Raw genomic sequence first — 19,058 nt, 5'->3', positions numbered from 1 at the left:
CTCCCGGCCCCCTGCGGCCGGCGGAAGGGCCTCGCGCATCGCGGAAGCGCGGCCGCAGCTGTGGATCAGCTGCTGGAGGAGGCGGAGAAGGAGAGGGAGGAGTCTTGGAGGGGGTGGAGGGAAGGGGAGGGAGGGGACCGTCAGGAAGCCGCGAACGCCACCGAGTGTCTGCACACCTCGCTCCGTCTCTTGCTATGGCTGGTTAAAAGAACCAGCCGGATCGCAGCGCGGGGGGAGGGCCGGGTGGGGGGGTGGTGGAGAGCGGCGGCCGCGCGTGAGGCCGAGGGAGGGGCGGCGGCGCGAGCGAGCGGCGGCGGCGGCGGCGGCGGCGGCGGTTCCAGCATGAAGAGGAGAGCTGGCCTGGGGGGCAGCATGAGGTCAGTGGTGGGCTTCTTGTCCCAGCGGGGCTTGCATGGGGACCCCCTGCTCACTCAGGACTTTCAGAGGAGACGCCTGCGAGGCTGCAGAAACCTCTACAAGAAGGACCTCCTCGGCCACTTCGGCTGTGTCAATGCCATTGAATTCTCCAACAATGGAGGCCAGTGGCTGGTCTCAGGTAAATCAACCCCCTTCCCCTCCCCGCGCCTCCCAGCCCCCTTCCAACCTCCCCTTTCCGCTCTCTCTCTCTCTCTCTCGCCACCCTCCTCCTGCCCTCCGTCCGTACCCCCTCCCTCCTCAACCCACACCACCCCCCCCCCTTCTTCGGTGGTGGGAAGGTGGGTGTCAGATTAAAACCCTGGCTGGGGGAGGGTGGAAGGGGAAAGAAGAGGATGTCTTCTATTAAAAAAAAAAAAAAAGACCTAAAATGGTTGACAGGTCCTTAATTCGCTTTATCCCGAGTGTAAAGTGATCTGTCCTGATGACTGCCCTGGAAGTGTGGGTTGGAGAGGGGGTGGGTGGGGGGGCGAGGTTACGGCCTGACAAAGTTTGATGGGAAACTCTTTTCCTTCGTGTACTTTAAAAGGTGCGGGGGGCCTTTGGGCGATTTGGAGGGGGAGGAGGCCGAGGCGCGCCTGAGGCCGGGGTTGGGGGGAAGGGAGGGGGAGCTCGCTCCCCTCTTGCCGGCGTCCTGGGAAGGGGCCTTGGGGGGGCCGTGGTAGGGCGGTGACAGGGTCGGGGCTGCGACTCCGGGTGAGCCGAGGGGAGGTGACGGGCGGGTCCCTGTGGGCCGCCCCCCTCGGCGCCCTCAGGGGCCCCAGCGCCATCTCCTCGGGTCCTGGGGGTGGCCTCTTCCGTGTCTTGTTTTTCTTCTGGTTTCGGGAGTGCCGAGGACTCTGGAAGGCCAAGGGGCACCGGCCTGAACTTGAATGCGCAACTTGTGAGGGCAGGGGGTGAGGGGGGGGTGGGGGGGCGACCCCGGGAGACTGGTTGGCGGGAGCCGCGAGCCCGCACTCCCTTCCCCCCGCGCCTGCCCGTTGCAGGTGGTCTCTGCGCCGCCTCCTCCCGCCCACCTGGGCTTGATTGCCTCCCCCCCGCCCCACTCCCGCGGCTCTCCCTCCGGTGTGGGGTAGGTGGTGAAATCGAGGCCGGGGCTCCGGCCGGGCAATGTAGGCCTCGCTCTCCCGGGGCTCCTAGCGACAGGCAGCTGAATCGATAGCCTATTGCTCCCGGGGAGGCCGGAGCCGGGCGGGTGGTGGCGACAGCTGCCCCGGAGGAGGTGCGCCTGCGGCCCCTGGGGGCGCTCGCCGCCGCCCTCATCTGGGGGGTCGTGGGCCCAAGGCGGGCGAGTGGGGATGGGGTACGCTGGGGGCGGCTCCCCGAAACCCGGCCCAGGGTAGGAGGGCGAAGACGGCTGATCTGGCGTTCCCGCTCGCCTTCTACCCTCCCTACCCTATCCCTTTTCCTACGTCTAGAGGGAGGAAGGGGGAGCCCTGCGCTGGACGTGGCGCTTCGCTTCACCCAGCCCGGTCCCTGAATGGTTTTCTAATTTACGTCAGTGGGCAGCTCGCCAGAAACTTCTGGGATCCTGGCAAAGCATCTATCGTCTTCGCGAGTAACTCTTCGCGAAGTGGCACGGGGCGTGCCGTCCAGTTTTGGGGTAGCAGAGATAAGAGTTGGGATCATTTCACGATAAGCCTTCTGGGGTTTCTTCAGGACTGACTTGACTTCTCCACATCGTATCGTTTTCTCTTTGACTAGGTAGAGTTTGGCCCTAGATAATTTCCTGAAGACATCTGATATTCCACTTCGAGGCATACCCCCAGACAAAAGCTTCCTTCCCCCACAGGGCAAGAATGAGGGGAAGAGCTGTTACAAGAGCTCACAGTTTTTTCCCCTACTGCTACTTCTGTATTCATCATACTCTGCCTCCTTCCTAGACTGATTTATTCCTACAGAGATATTCCCAAGTAAATGTACCCTACAGAGTGAGGGAATTTTGAGGTGGGGGGGATGGGGAGATGCTATTACAGACTGAGCTAATTAAGCATGTTGATTAAATGATAAATGCAGTCATACATTGCTCAATTTAACACGCTTTTAAAAAATAACAGATTTATTAAAATATAATTCACATGGCATACAATTCATCCATTTGAAGTTCATTAGAACTTTTTTTTTTTAAGGCGATAAAAAGTTGCCTCCTCTCTACCGGTTTTCCTTGTGTTGTATGTTCCCTTTTGTCTTACATGAGCCCCATTTTCTCTAGACTTGACCAGTTCATTTTCTGTATCTTAATTTTAGTCTATAGAAGAGCAGGGCCCTTTCCACAGGGCAGCTCTGGTGAACCTTCTGATTCTAGGCGTAAGTAGCCCATCTGCATCAGTACTTCCTGGGTTCCAGCCTTCTTTGCCTCTTTCTCCTCCTTCCCCTCACACTTCCTCTAGCTCAGTTCTTCCTATTTGCTTTTTATATACTCCTGTCCCTTTCCGAGTCTTGTAGTAGGCTTTTTCCTGCTTGTCCAGTTTAGCTCAGGTAGTGTTAGCTTTTGTTAGCTTTTCTTAGTTGTTCCCAGAAGGTAGGTAGAGTTTTGGTTAAAAGCCTTATTAGTTTATTTTTGTATTATGAATATAACTTACACAACAGAAAGGTCCTCCTGTTTGCTTCAGATAAGGAAACCCCCTCTGGGAGTCATAAATATACCTTCACTTGTTAAAGCTAATTAAATTTTGTTCTAGAAAGTCTTTCAGTAATCCTCCCAAATTTAAAACTATTTAAGGTATCATATTTACATTTTATCTATCATTGTTCTTTAGCAGTTAACACCTGAGGGGAAGAGCACCAGGTATTTTGAGGCTTATGCTATCTATCCCTAATGTTTCACCAAAATGTGGTAAGAGGTCAGATGAGATTACTTCTATGCATTTTGTTATAGTTCTTAAATCTTGTCTGGATTGGTTAAAGCCCTCAAATGTGATGATTATGATGATATAATGTTCCATAGAAAAGGAGATCAGATTTGTGGTTACCAGAGGCAGGGGTCGGGTCAAGGGGTAAGGAATTGGGTGAAGGCAGTCAGAAAGTACAACCTTCCAGTTATAAGATAAACAGGTACTAGTAATGAAATGTATAGTGCAATTGTTAACACTATTGTATGTTATATATGAAAGTTAAGAGAGTAAATCTTTCAATTCAGTTCAAGTCACTCAGTCATGTCCAACTCTTTGCGACTCCGTGAACCACAGCACGTCAGGCCTCCCTGTCATCACCAACTCTCAGAGTCTACCCAAACCCATGTCCATTGAGTCAGTGATGCCATCCAACCATCTCAGCCTCTGTCTTCCCCTTCTCCTGCCCTCAATCTTTCGCTGCATCAGGGTCTTTTCAAATGAGTCAACTCTTCGCATCAGGGGGCCAAGGTATTGGAGTTCCAGCTTCAACATCAGTCCTTCCAATAACAAAAATTTTTTTTTTCTATTTCTTTAATTTTATATCTATATGAGCTGGTGGACCATTCAGTAAACTTACTGTGATTATCATTTCTTGATATATGTAAGCCAAATCATTATACTGTACACCTTACAGTGCTGTGTGTCAATTATGTTTCAGTAAAACTGGAAGAACAGTTTTTTTAAAATGATAGATTGTCCTTAGTTTGTTCACTGTTTTCATTTTCTAATTGTTTGGGCAGGCTCACATTTCTTTCAACTGACACACGCTATCTGGGTAGGGTTTTTTTGTTGTTTGTTTTTTCTTTTAAATTTTGTTTGGTCATGCTGGGAGGCTTGTAGGATCTTAGTTCCCTGACCAGGAATTGAACTGGGGCTGTGGGAGTGAAAGCGCAGAGTCCTAACCCCTGGACTTCCAGGGAATTCCCTGGTACATACTATTTGTTAGAATTAACTTAGACCTAGGGCAAAAATATTTGCATGAATCCTGTGGCCTTATAAACAATTCTGTTTGTTAAGGACACGTCATTGGTTTTTTGTTCTAACAGCTAGCCCCTTTTCCAGGGCACAGTAAGTCCAGAAGATATTAAGAGTAAAGCAGAGAAAACCAGGAAGGAGAAAAGGTGCTCAGCTGGGAAGTGAATGTAGGACATCAATAAGTAGGAGGATGGTTTGGGGGCGTTTTAAAATACAAAAGTACTTTAACCTAAAAAATATTTTTGTTTGTTACTGTAAAGGGTGTTACTGTGGTATCACACAAGGCAGTGTGGTATAACATACACATGGTTAAAATCACTGCTAATTCCATGGACAAGAGGATCCTGGTGGGCTACGATCCACGGATTCGAAGAGTCAGACATGACTGAAGCGATTTAGCACAGCACAGCACACGTTGTTTAATGTGTGACCTTAGTCAAGAATACCCACTCCAGTATTCTTGCCTGGAGAATCCCATGGACAGAGGAGCTTGGTGGGCTACAGTCCACAGGTCCCCAAGAGTCGGACACAACTGAGCGACTTCACTTCACTTTCACTTAGTCAAGTTGCTAAACTTTTCTTTCCTGATGTGAGCAGGGAATACCAGCACCCACCTGAAGGGCTGTTGTAACAACTACATTAGGCCAGGTTTGGTTTGGGTAATGAACAGAGTGCCAGGCCTCTCAGAAAAAATGCTGAGTTTGTTTTCTTTCCCGTTTATACTTAAAACTCATGATGTCGTAATTAGCTGACTCTTGTTCTTAAGAGTGCTGGTAATGAACGTGCAAATGGGGCAGACAGGATAGTTTTGTGACTTTTTGATGTGGAATGAGGAGGCACAGAATGGTATGGAAAAAGTCTGGAATTTGGTGTCACATGATGTTGGAAGCTCTTCTAGTCTCAAATTGTTTGAATTTAGGCAAGTCCTAATCATTCCTCATCAGTAAACTGGGATTATCAAATTACTGTCATTACCTAACAAGAAGGTGTATTCAGTGAAATGTTATATGTGAAGGTACTTTGCAAACTGCATAGGTTTGAGTGAACATTACTGTCTATAAAGGACAGCTTATGCTTGATGCTTGCAGGTTTCATCTTAGAATATTTAAGGGTGTTGATTCTTTGAGAGAGGTAAGGAACAACAAATGTATGTTGAAATGCTGCTTATGAGAGATCCTAACACCATCAAAGAGGTTATGCTAGTGCACTTATTTAGGGCATAGCCTAGGCTTACCTTTTGAGTCTTTGGTTGCATCTGATTTTTTAAATTGCCTCCATTGCCTCCTCTTTGTTGGTGTTTAGTTGCAAAGTCATGTCTGACTCTTTGTGACCCCTTAGACAGTAGCCTGACAGTCTTCTCTGTCCATGGGGTTTCCCAGGCAAGAATACTGGAGTGGGTTGCCATTTCCTACTCGAGGGAATCTTCCCAACCCAGAGATTGAACCTGAGTCTCCTGCATTGGCAGGCATATTCTTTACTGCTGAACTACCAGGGAAGCCCTGCCTCCTCTTGCGTTTCTCCTTTTCCCTCGAATGGAAATATGTTTACTTCAAAGTCTTTTTATTTTCTCCTGGGGAAGAAGATTAACATCTTCCTGAGATCTGATTGTAAGACCAATCAGAATGTAGCTCTGGGGGAATTCCTGGCGGTCCAGTGGTTACAACTGGGCATTTTTCACTGCCAGGGCCAGGGTCAGTCTTTGGTTGGGAATTGAGATCCTGGAAGCCAAAAAAAAAGAAAAAAAAATGTAGCTCTGTATATATATCTCTGCTTTCTTGTATCTTATAAATGGTTTGTATAAACAGACTTAGCAGTAAACAAAAATATTCAGCTCTTTGGGATAAGAGTTGCTGTAATATCATTTACCCTGAATTGATGCTTAAGGCCTTGGAACTTATAGCACCAGCAGATTAATAGCCCATAGTGAGAAGTTTTGAGTTATGGTGAGAGATTATGATCTCTTTTTTAACCCTTATGACCCAATGTAGAAAAAGCACCTTCAGAACCTTTTCAGATACCATCAGCAACTACACTATTTCAAAGTGTTAATTAAGTAGGAGCTGTGAATGGGGAGAGGCACTTAATTACTTGGTCATAATATTTATAATTGGACTCACTATTTAGTCCTATTTCTGTTTTCTGTGGGTCTCCGACTTCACTTATCATTATAAGTATCCACAGTTACACATAGAGGTTAAGAGCATAAATTCTGGATTGAGAGTGCCTCGGGATGAAAATCAACTAAACTGCTTGTTTACTGGGTTACCTTTGACAAGTCACTCATCCTTTGTGTTTCCGTGTTCATACAATAAGGACAGTGATACATCTCACGGGGTTGTGAAAAGTGTTGAATGAAATAATACTTGTAAAGTTTTTCTAACAAGGATCTAGACCATACTGTTGCTCTGGTTGCTGCTCCTGCTGCAGTTGTTGTTACTGTTGTTGTTTAACTTGAACCTCACAAAAAAGCTTTTAAGAGAGTGACACCTCAACATCTAACATTTATTGCAGATGGCACAGAACAGTGTGAAAAATTAAGAATGATCTCAGTAAGGGGAACTATTAGAAACGCTTTATGAATAAGCTTAACCCCATACTGTTGGCACAGCATAATTTTAAGCATCAAATAATAGCTGTGATAATAACTATATGCTTAATTGGAACCTGTTAACTGATGATCATTTCCTGTTGCCCAGTCACCAGCTGTATTTCTTTTGCGGGGGTGGGGGGTGGGTTGGGCCACTAAGTTTATGTAATTAAGCTTTATTTATTTATTTTTAATTAAATTAATTTTTTTGTCTTCACCTTGAGGTATGAGGAATCTTAGATCTTCCCTGACCGGGGATTAAACCCACGGTCCCTGCAGTGGAAGCACGCAGTCTAACCACTGGACTACTGATGAAGTCCCTATATTTCATTTTATGGAATCAGTTTTCTGTAAATTAACTCTTGTAAGAACATATTACCTGTAGGTAAAGTGTTTGGCTTTAGCCAGTTAAATGAATTCTGACTTTATTAATAAACTTCTCACATGTTTAATTAGAATGAATATCTTGGTCCAGGGGTTAGTTAATCAGGAGAAATATGGCCAGCTTTCTGACAGAAGCTTTTGTAGTTACATACATTTTGACATGGTGATTAGGAGAATCAATTCTTGGATTTTCTTCTGGGCTTTTCTATTTACTAATAATTCATTGCTGTGAAGGTGTTAAATTTTATTCTTTGGTCTGTTAGTTCAACAAATAGTTTTTGAGTACATACTATTTATAAGACAGGAGCTATGGGAAGTGCAGAGATGATGAATCAGGTGTAAATCATACTTTTAAGCTTTCATTTGCGGAACCTTTACTTCTCAGTTGTAACAGTGCATGGTCCTTTAAAAATTTTCTCTTCTGCTTTATGATACTTTAATAGATATTTGATTTTTCTCTGGTTTTTAGTGTTTAATATAGCAAAAATCCCCTTCTCTGTTAGCCTGAGTAGGAAAAAAAGATGGCTTATAGAAATGGCCTTGGAGGACACTGCTATGATAAATTTTAGAGATCATGTCACAAGGATATGGTATCACAGATATTTATAGACACATATTATTTTTCCCACTCGTTTTTCAGTCAACTAATTGCTCTCTATCAAAGACTGGCAAATTTAAAATTATGGCTGGGTGTGTCACTTTTGCTTTAAAATAACCTAGTGAGTTTTAATTGATGGCCACCAGTCTCATTAGACATTATAAGTACATCAAAAAATTGTCTTTATGTTCATTATTGTTCAGAGGATCATCACTGAATTTAGTACAGTTTTTGATCCCTAAGAGTTCTGAAGAGCCGTGGCCCTCAGTTGTGTATCCTGGCCCCACACTGAAGAGAGGTGTCAGCCAGGTACAAGTGTGTGCTCATTCACTTGATTACTGGTAGATTTGGATGTGAAGTAGTTGGAATCATTTAGATCAAGGACACTTTATTGACCAGTAAAACTTGAGACCCAGGAGTGCTGCTTTCTGAATTCTGAGTTAAGTGGGTTCATTTGTTTTCTCATGCATTGAGCAAGGTGAAGAGCACTTTCATTGCTTATAAACAGTGTTTAATTTTGATCTTTTTGTTTTCTTTTTCATGGTTTCAAGAAAGAAGTAATTGCTTTTCTTACTGTTTTAGTCTGAATTTAAATACTCAAGGGTGAAATTATAGCCTTTTAAGGTTAAAGGAACCAAAATCCTAATTCAAATGAAGATTATGTAGGTTAGGAAGGAATCAATTTTATTTTCAATTCTTGATGACCCACATTATATTAAAACTATTATCTCTTATAGTTTAAGAACTGAATATTGATTTGTTAAGATCACTCCAGGCCAGGCTTCAGCAATACGTGAACTGTGAACTTCCTGATGTTCAAGCTGGTTTTAGAAAAGGCAGAGGAACCAGAGATCAAATTGCCAACATCCGCCGGATCATGGAGAAAACAAGAGAGTTCCAGAAAAACATCTATTTCTGCTTTATTGACTATGCCAAAGCCTTTGACTGTGTGGATCACAATAAACTGTGGAAAATTCTGAAAGAGATGGGAATACCAGACTACCTGACCTGCCTCTTGAGAAACTTCTATGCAGGTCAGGAAGCAACAGTTAGAACTGGACACGGAACAATAGACTGGTTCCAAATAGGAAAAGGAGTACATCAAGGCTGTATATTGTCACCCTGCTTATTTAATTTATATGCAGAGTACATCGTGAGAAACGCTGGACTGGAAGAAACACAAGCTGGAATCAAGATTGCCGGGAGAAATATCAGTCACCTCAGATATGCAGATGACACCACCCTTATGGCAGAAAGTGAAGAGGAACTCAAAAGCCTCTTGATGAAAGTGAAAGTGGAGAGTGAAAAAGTTGGTTTAAAGCTCAACATTCAGAAAACGAAGATCATGGCATCCGGTCCCACCACTTCTTGGGAAATAGATGGGGAAACAGTGGAAACAGTGTCAGACTTTATTTTGGGGGGCTCCAAAATCACTGCAGATGGTGACTGCAGCCATGAAATTAAAAGACGCTTACTCCTTGGAAGGAAAGTTATGACCAACCTAGATAGCATATTCAAAAGCAGAGACATTACTTTGCCAACAAAGGTTCGTCTAGTCAAGGCTATGGTTTTTCCTGTGGTCACGTATGGATTTGAGAGTTGGACTGTGAAGAAGGCTGAGGGCCGAAGAATTGATGCTTTTGAACTGTGGTGTTGGAGAAGACTCTTGAGAGTCCCTTGGACTGCAAGGAGATCCAACCAGTCCATTCTGAAGGAGATCAGCCCTGGGATTTCTTTGGAAGGAATGATGCTGAAGCTGAAACTCCAGTACTTTGGCCACCTCATGCGAAGAGTTGACTCATTAGAAAAGACTCTGATGCTGGGAGGGATTGGGGGCAGGAGGAGAAGGGGACGACAAAGGATGAGATGGCTAGATGGCATCACTGACTCGATGGACGTGGGTCTGGGTGAACTCCGGGAGTTGGTAATAGACTGGGAGGCCTGGCGTGCTACGATTCATGGGGTTGCAAAGAGATGGACACGACTGAGCGACTGAACTGAACTGACTGAATGCTTAGATTATTGTGGAAACATGAAATTACGTTTATTTTTTACTTAATTTGTGTTCTTTAAATTTTTTGCTTTTAAGTTATGAATAACCTACAATAGTTAGGTTACCATTTGCCAAAGTGTGGGTATACAAGCTGATTTTAAGGGATCTTTGAATGAATATTTACATTTTAATAGTACATTTATTTTATACAGATTAGAAAAGTTAACTAACATGTATAAAATAGCTTTCATGGATTTATTGCTTAAGGTGAGGCTAAATTTTTTAAAGTTCTTTTAAAGAAAAATGACAGTGGCTGTGTTATGTAGATACGGCAAAAATCAAAAGTTGATCTTGACTGACTGGGAAATACTACTTTAGAAAACCTATTTGGTTTCTTCCTTCTTTCTCATGGAATCAGAGAGATGGAAAGATCTTCATTTTGTGGAAGAAGGAGTGGAGAAGTAGAAAGGTGACTTGCCCAGAGTGCTTGGTTAGTCTTTGGCAGTGAGGACTAAGTAGGACTCATTGCTCCTAGGCAAGTGCTGCTTGTAGGTTACCTTTTAATAGTTTTCTGCCCCTTCTTATCAGGCAGGAGACCTTTTCTGGAGCTCTTCGAAACAGTTGAAAGCTGAATGTTAGCAATTTCTGAGCACATGTCCAACTCTATTTGCTCTTCTTAGATGATAAATTGTATTGCTATGTTTTGATTAAATAACTTATTTCAAATAGGTATGTTATGTTTATTCATTTAAAATATTTACTGAGAACACACTATGTCTGCCTCCTTAATCTCAATAATACCTCTGAGTTACTTTTTAAAACATTTATTTAGCAGATAGTGTGTGGAAATGCCAGGCCCTCTGCTAAGCACTTTGTATGTCTTATTTACCACTTGCAGAATAGCCAGTGTTACTTATGATCTAGAAAGATAGGGGATGAAGGTTTTGTATTAATTGTCATAACTAAGTGCTAAAGAATCAAAAGAAGACACTGATAAATGACTGCTGAGGATTCTGTAATGAGAACAGGTAGGGCGTTAGTGGGCTGCCCTGGTGGCTCAGATGGTAAAGAATTTGCCTGCAATGTGAGAAACCAGGGTTATCGAGAAGATGCCCTGGAGAAGGGAATGGCTACCCAATACAGTATTCTTGCCTAGAGAATTCCATGGTCAGAGGAGCCTGGTGGGCTGCAGTCCATAGGGTCCCACAGAGTCAGAGTGACTGAGCAACTAACACTCATTCACTCACTCAGGGCATTAGTGGAAAAATGGATACTGGAATTCATTGTCTCTCGTTAAAAGAAAATGAAATAGAATTCTAGGAATGAAATAAGAGTTTTTTACTACCTTATATATTACCTTAATCTTTGTAGAAAATTTGATTCCAATAGCTGCTTTCCAAATTTTTGTTCTTTTCAGCTTTAATACTTGTTACTCACCACTGCCAACATAATATAAGCTCCCTAAAATTTAACTCATTATCTTATATCTCCTGCTGATCTCTCAAAAATCTATAGTGCTCCCCAGCGTGTACCACATTAAGTAGGAATGGGTCATCTGGTGTTTGAGATATTACTGTTTATAAAAATAAATGTTTAACAGTGACTTATCTGGTAGTCCAGTGTAAGACTGCACTTCGACTGCAGAGGTGCGGGTTCCATCCCTGGACGGAGAACTAAGATCCCATTGTAATGCTATCAAAAACAGGAATAAAGAAAAAAATGTTTGACAATAAATTGAAGCTTAGAGAAGTTAAGTAACTTGTGAAACCTGTAGTTTGTGGTGAAGCTGGATTTCCAGCCTGGGTCTGCATGAGTTCTGAGACATGCTGCTAACTGCTCTGAAATTTTTAGAATGTTATATACATTTTAAAAGGATTTGACCTTTCCCCTATATTCTCATCTCCCTATGCTATCACTCTGGTGTGCTAAATGGTTTTTTTCCCCTTTATGTGAAAACAGGAAGGGGTTGGTGGGGTTGAGGGGATGGATCATGGGCTTGGAGCCAATAATAGGCACAGTTCTGATCACAGCTTCAGTTCTCACCTCTCAAGATCTCTCTCAGGACTAAAACTTACTTCACCTGGATTTTGGTTTTGGGAGTCTTCTAAAGTCTTCTTCCCTAACACTGCATGTTTCATGCTTGCTTCTATAAACCATGTGACTAACTTCATACTGGGTTAAAGTCACCTGCTTTAGTCTGAATAGGAGTGGCTATACATACTCTGGTTACCAAGTTAGTTCCTATTCCCCATTTACCTCACTAGAAGTACAAACAATATATATGTATTCACTGAGCCTGTGATTTGAGTTTGATTTCTGCTGAAAGTATGCTGCTTGAGTATGTTTGGCTGAATTCCAGCCAACAGAAATAAGTGTATTTCCTTATAATTATACATGGGGAGAAAATATCTATGCCTGGGGTAGAGATAAATAATGTGCTTCAGAATAAACTGCTTTTTGGAAGAAGGTTTAAACAATGCAATATGGGAGATCTGCCCATAAGTCGTTTGGAGGCACTTTTAACACTAACAAGGAGCATAGTGCTCTTGCAGGTCAGGTTAACTCCTGTCGCCAGCAGTGTCACTCTGTTTCTGTAAAAAAGAAGGTGTTCTGGTTCCTTCCGGAGTTACTCACTGACTGGGTGAAAAAGGAGGATTACTCTTCAGATTCTGATCTTGGATTCCACTTGCCCTTACGTCAGTTTTTATAGGTCAGGGATTAAGGGGAAGAATTGACAACAGCGGTTTGTCACTTCAGATACCTGCTCTTCCCATGCCTTCATGTTCACACTTCTTTGTCACCTTGCTCACTCCTTGCACTTTGCAGTGTTAGATACCCGAGATTCTGTCATGTACCTCTTGGGATACAGAGTTGATATCCATTGGAGAGCAGGTCTGTGTGCTTTGAGTACTGTTTTCCTGTTAGGACCAGTCATAAAGGAGTTTATTCTAGAGGGCTGCGACGCGTAGGAATCACTGAGAAAATGGCACCAGAGGTAACTGACAAGTTTATATTCTACCCAAGGAGCAGAGATGGTATTAGCTGAAAGGCTGATTTCCATCTTCCCTGTTGCCTCTGCTGGGGCTCCTGTGGTTGATAAGGTGAGGTGAGGTTTCGTCATATGGTCGATCAGCTAACTCTGTAGATCCCCTGCCTTTGCTTTGTTGTTGTTTAGTTGCTAAGTCATGCCTGACTGTTTTGCAACTTCATGGACTGTAGCCCTCCAGGCTCCTCTGTTCATGGGATTTTCCAGGTAAGAATACAGGAGTGGGTTGCCATTTCCTCCTCCAGGGGATCTTCCCGACCCAGGGATTGAACTTGCGTCTCCTGCGTTGCAGGTGAATTCTTTACCGCTGAGCCACTGGGGAAGCACCCCTGCCTTTGCTGGGGCACTTAACACCTAAGATGACCATATGTCTGATTTACTTGGGACCCAGTTTCCCCATAGCCCTAATACAATGATGAGTGCTCTTTCATTCCTAAAAAGGTCCTGGTTTGGATGATAAGTCTAGGGCCACCTACTCATGATCATAAGAGCTGTCTGGAGCTCTGGTAGAACCAAAGCCTTAGTCTCTTCACTCCTCCTATTCACTGTTGAATGCCTCTGCTAGAAAAGCCTCCAAGCCTCCATTCTCCCCATGTCAGGTCTTTCAGCTGCCACTTTGAAGGTATAAGTTTGAGAGGCAAAGAGGGTGGTTAGTCATTTTTCTCCTTGTCCGCTCCCCGCCAAAAAACATGTTAAAACCATTAAGAAAATGCTAGCTCTAGAGGCTAAGTTACCTCTACCTTTCCATGTACTTCCTCTTATAGTTCTTGTCCTGCTATTCACTTGTACATTCTTTTTTCTTTCTTTTTATTTATTTATTTTTCTTTAATATTTGGCTGTGCTGGGTCTTCATTGCAGCGGCTTCAGGCTTCCCTGTTTGCAGCTTGCAGGCTCCAGAGCACACGGGCTTAGGATTTGCAGTGTGCGGGCCTCTCTCCAGTTGTGGTGCTCAAGCTTAGTTGCCCTGCAGCCTGTGGGATCTTAGTTCCCCTACCAGAGATCGAACCTGTGTCCCCTGCATTGGAAGGTGGATTCTTAATCTCTGGACAACCAGGGAAGTCCCCTTCCTTTCTTTTTTAAAAAACTCTCCCTGTGGCTTGGTTTTTTTGCAGAGTTGATTTTGAGGAAAGGCATTTTGATGAATGATTCTCCACTGAGTTGGAATTTTTTTCCTGAGGTGTTTTTAACCCAAAGTGATGTGATATAGATATTGAAACCATGCTAAAGGCTTAGTTTTGTGGATTATCTGTCTAGCACCAGGTTCATTTGGAATGAAAGTTGACTTTCAAGTGTATAGGTTGGCCCTGTGAAGAGTTTTCAGATATTGTAGTTTTTCAGGTATGTGGGCAGTTGGCTGTAGAGTGTCTTTGATGCCATATAATGTCATCATTGAAGAGGTTTAAGAGACCTGGGTTAAAGGCCTGATTTCACCCGTCTTGTGATCTTAGGCTGCTGATGTTCTGCCCCTGTGGAATCATGCGGTTTTATTGCTGAAAAGAACTAATGATCATCTAACTGAACCCCTTTAATTTTACATGTAAGAACATAAAGGAGTAAAGAGGTAAAATGATTAGCCCAGTAGCTCACAACTAGAAAGCAGTGCAAGCAAGATTAAAATCTGGGTCTTCTGACGTGGTCCCTCAGCAGGGAACATAGGTTCTGCATTTATAAAGGACTTCCTCAAAGTGGCTTACTCCACCAGTACATTCTCTCTGCAGTTTTATTGTCTCTGAAAGGGATTGTTTTTATTAAGTTGATGATGCCTCATTATTTTGCAGATGAGTAGTAGAGATTTTCCAGGGTGGAGGCAGACTGTCAATCTGGTTGACTCTCTAGTTTTAATTCTTAGCCTGCCTATACTTCCTTATTTTAAAAAGTCTTCCAAGAACGTTACTCAGGAGGAGGAATTTTTTGCAAATCCAGATACCTGTCAAAATCTTGTTATACAACTTTCCTCATTCTAAATTTCCATTAAAGTCTTGTATCTAAATTCTGGTTGTGTATTTGGCATTACTCCTTAAAGCCAGGTAACTAATTGGAGTCTCTGAGGATAGTTTTGGTGGGTTTTGGTTTTTTTTTTTTTTTTTTTTTTGTAGATTTCTTAACTATGTTTGATGACCAAATACTAATATTTTATGGCTTCCTGCCATAGGTGGCTGCAGCATGTTTTGCCTTAGACATACGGCAAGAAACAACTGAAACTGACATGTTTGGCAACCACCGTCAACTTGATTTAGTCTTAGAGTTGACCTCTCTGTTTACCTTCCTGGAGGGACTAAGCATTGGTGCCTACATTGGTTTAATTGTTAGAAATTGCCTATGAAGGGTAAAAGAAAACTTTATTGTGTTGTTCCTTGCTTCTGCAAAAGTTAGGCAGGCAGTTTTCTTAAACACAGAAAAAAGTAAAAATAAGAAGCTTTGCAGAATGAATGAAGACCATCTATGCTTTAATCGGGAAAGCATATTGTCCAGGTTAGTTCTCTATGGCAGAAATGAGACAGGACATGAGGACAGTCTGTGGTCTGGGAATACCTCAAAATGAATGTATCATCCACTCTCATAAATTTCCTGTAAATTCTTACCGTTGTTGAGGCCCAGAGAATCTGTTTTTAGTGTTGCCCTAGCTCTATTTGGGGCTTCCCAGGTGGCTGTAGTGGTAAAGAATCCTCCTACCAATGTGGGAGACACAGGATACCCAGGTTCCATCCTTGGGTAGGGAAGAGTCCCTGAAGTAGGAAATGGCAACCCACTCCAGTATTTTTGCTTGGAAAATTCCACTGGCGGGCTACAGTTCATGGGGTCACAAAGAATCAGACACAGCTGAGCGACTGAGCACTCAACAGCTCTATTTGAGGAGCTTTTGCCCTTTGACATTTCACTACTCCCATACTTTACTATTGAGAATTTCCTGTTGAGTCATACAATTTATCAGATTATGGCACTTATAAGACAGACTTCCCACTTATTCATGTTTTTTAAATGTCATATATTAATTATGGGAAATTTGGAAAATAGATATTTAAAGAAAGATCACACCTACTCAGGATGACCATTTTGGACATATGGGACATACTTTATTTAGTCTTTATATGTGTATATTTAAAAAAATTAAATTGAAATTAGGCCACCTCTGCTGTTTTATGTTTTCTCTTCATTTTTTTTTCATATATCACCTTGCTATTTAGCATTTTTTCTAAATTGACTCCTTAAAACAGTATTTGAAAGGAAACTTTATATTACTATAATGTCTGTGAAATCATGGGTTTAATATGCTAAGTTTTTTCCCCCTAACACACGTTAAAATACATAATTATTAAAGTCATTTCTCTACTGTCTGAAATCATCCAGTGGCCTCTGCTTACTACACTTTAGGAGAAACAGGGGCTTTGGACTCAGTCATCTTGGATTTGAATCCCACTTTGCCTCTGACTGGTGGTGTGTATTTTGGGACGGGGGAGTTTGCCTCTTTGTGCCTTAGTTTCTTCGTTGGCAGAATGGGGAAATTGGAGAAGATGATCTGTTAGGTGTCTTCGGACTCTCTTCTGTGATTCTGATATGGATTTTTTCCCCTCTATTTCTGTTTAGGAAGTAGAGACATTTTCTAGGGATTGATGTGCTGGCTTAGGATTTAAAGACCCTAATTCTATTAAACTCCACTGCTGTTAGTGATCTGATTTTAGAGAAACCATTTTATTTCCCAGTGTTCTAGTTGTCTCTTTAGGGTGTTGCTGCGACTTTAATTTCTGCTTCTCCCTTAGTGTAAAATGTTTCAAACTAGGAGTCGAGGCTTCCTTCATTGAGGCAAACCATTGCCTTACTCTTCACATCCTTAAAATGGGGATAATTTTTCTACCTTACTTACTTAATCGGATATGTGGAAAAATGAGATAATCGGTAGATGAGTGGAATTATTTTCAGGATAAAGATACTAGATAAGAGCAGAGTAATAGCAGAAGTATTACTCCTGTGGCTACTTCTTTGTAGTGAAGAGTCAAATTCATGTGATACCACCTTCTCTCTCCACCCCTGCCTGCACTTACCATTTGATTTTTTTCTCCCTAATTTCAGTTCAGTTCAGTTTAGTTCAGTCGCTCAATCATGTCTGACTCTTTGCGACCCCATGGACTGCAGCACTCCAGGCCTCCCTGTAAATTGAGTAAACCCTGAGTAAACTCCCGGAGTTTACTCAAACTCATGTCCATTGAGTCGGTGATGCCATTCAACCATCTCATCCTCTGTCATCCCCTTCTCCTCCCACCTTCAATCTTTCCCAGCATCAGGGTCTTTTCCAGTGATCCAGTGAGTCAGTTCTTAACATCTGGTGGCCAAAGTGTTGGGGTTTCAGCTTCAGCATCAGTCCTTCCAATGAATATTCAGAACTGATTTCCTTTAGGATGGACTGGTTGGATCTCCTTGCAGTCCAAGGGACTCTCAAGAGTCTTCTCCAACACCACAGTTCAAAAGCATCAGTTCTTCGGCACTCAGCTTTCTTTATAGTCCAACTCTCACATCCATACATGACTACTGGAAAAACCATAGCTTTGACTAGATGGACTTTGTTGGCAAAGTATTGTCTCTGCTTTTTAATATGCTATCTAGGTTGGTCATAACTTCCCTTCCAAGGAGTAAACGTCTTTTAATATCATAGCTGCAGTTACCATCTGCAGTGATTTTCAGATTAGATCAGTCGCTCAGTTGTGTTCGACTCTTTGCAACCCTGTGAATCCCAGCACGCCAGGCCTCCCTGTCCATCACCAACTCCCGGAGTTCACCAAGGCTCACGTCCATCGAGTCAGTGATGCCATCTAGCCATCTCATCCTCTGTCATCCCCTTCTCCTCCTGCCCCCAATCCCTCCCAGCATCAGAGTCTTTTCCAATGAGTCAACTCTTTGCATTAGGTGGCCAAAGTACTGGAGTTTCAGCTTTAGCATCATTCCTTCCAAAGAAATCCCAGGGCTGATCTCCTTCAGAATGGACTGGTTGGATCTCCTTGCAGTCCAAGGGACTCTCAAGAGTCTTCTCCAACACCACAGTTCAAAAGCATCAATTCTTCGGCCCTCAGCCTTCTTCACAGTCCAACTCTCAAATCCATACGTGACCACAGGAAAAACCATAGCCTTGACTAGACAGACCTTTGTTGGCAAAGTAATGTCTCTGCTTTTGAATATGCTATCTAGGTTGGTCATAACTTTCCTTCCAAGGAGTAAGCGTCTTTTATTTTCATGGCTGCAGTCACCATCTGCAGTGATTTTGGAGCCCAGAAAAATAAAGTCTGACACTGTTTCCACTGTTTCCTCATCTATTTCCTATGAAGTGATGGGACTGGATGCCATGATCTTTGTTTTCTGAATGTTGAGCTTTAAGCCAACTTTTTCACTCTCCACTTTCACTTTCATCAAGAGGCTTTTTAGTTCCTCTTCCCTTTCTGCCATAAGGGTGGTGTCATCTGCATATCTGAGGTGATTGATATTTCTCCTGGCAATCTGGATTCCAGCTTGTGCTTCTTCCAGCCCAGTGTTTCTCATGATGTACTCTGCATATAAGTTAAATAAACAGGGTGACAATATACAGCCTTGACGAACTCCTTTTCCTATTTGGAACCAGTCTGTTGTTCCATATCCAGTTCTAACTGTTGCTTCCTGACCTGCGTACAGATTTCTCAAGAGGCAGGTCAGGTGGTCTGGTATTCCCATCTCTTTCAGAATTTTCCACAGTTTATTGTGATCCACACAGTCAAAGGCTTTGGCATAGTCAATAAAGCAGAAATAGATGTTTTTCTCTTACTCTCTTGCTTTTTCCATGATCCAGCGGATGTTGGCAATTTAATCTCGGGTTCCTCTGCCTTTTCTGAAACCAGCTTGAACATCAGGAAGTTCACGGTTCACATACTGTTGAAGCCTGGCTTGGAGAATTTTGAGCATTACTTTAGTAGTGTGTGAGATGAGTGCAATTGTGCAGTAGTTTGAGCATTCTTTGGCATTTCCTTTCTTTGGGATTGAAATGAAAACTGACCTTTTCTAGTCCTGTGGCCACTGCTGAGTTTTCCAAATTTTCTGGCATATCAGTACTTTCACAGCATCATCTTTTAGGATTTGAAATAGCTCAGCTGAAATTCCATCACCTCCACTAGCTTTGTTTGTAGTGA

The 19,058-nt window shown here is 42.9% G+C and overlaps 2 protein-coding genes across 4 annotated transcripts in view; one reads left to right on the top strand and one right to left on the bottom strand.

The window, feature by feature from the left end:
- Window positions 1-286: 286 nt before the first annotated feature.
- Window positions 287-19,058, top strand: part of DCAF5 (DDB1 and CUL4 associated factor 5) — a 93,455-nt gene continuing 74,683 nt past the window's right edge. Inside the window, exon 1 of one of the 3 annotated variants that reach the window (XM_061429232.1) lies at window positions 287-556. In XM_061429232.1, the coding sequence (XP_061285216.1) occupies window positions 343-556 (214 nt within the window). In that variant the 5' untranslated portion in view covers window positions 287-342. The remainder of the gene's footprint in view (window positions 557-19,058) is intronic. The other 2 variants (XM_061429233.1, XM_061429231.1) reach the window with 2 other exon arrangements.
- Window positions 784-1,698, bottom strand: LOC133254879 (uncharacterized). Its single transcript, XM_061429235.1, has 2 exons — window positions 1,452-1,698; window positions 784-1,274 (listed from the first exon to the last, which is right to left on the bottom strand). Exons 1-2 carry the CDS (start codon window positions 1,696-1,698, stop codon window positions 958-960), a joined length of 564 nt encoding a protein of 187 aa, XP_061285219.1. The 3' UTR covers window positions 784-957.

This window comes from Bos javanicus, chromosome 10 (genome assembly GCF_032452875.1).
Source record: "Bos javanicus breed banteng chromosome 10, ARS-OSU_banteng_1.0, whole genome shotgun sequence".
Taxonomy (NCBI): Eukaryota; Metazoa; Chordata; class Mammalia; order Artiodactyla; family Bovidae; genus Bos; species Bos javanicus.
The sequence above is the reverse complement of the archived record's forward strand: the minus strand, read 5'-3'. Positions and strand labels throughout refer to the sequence as shown.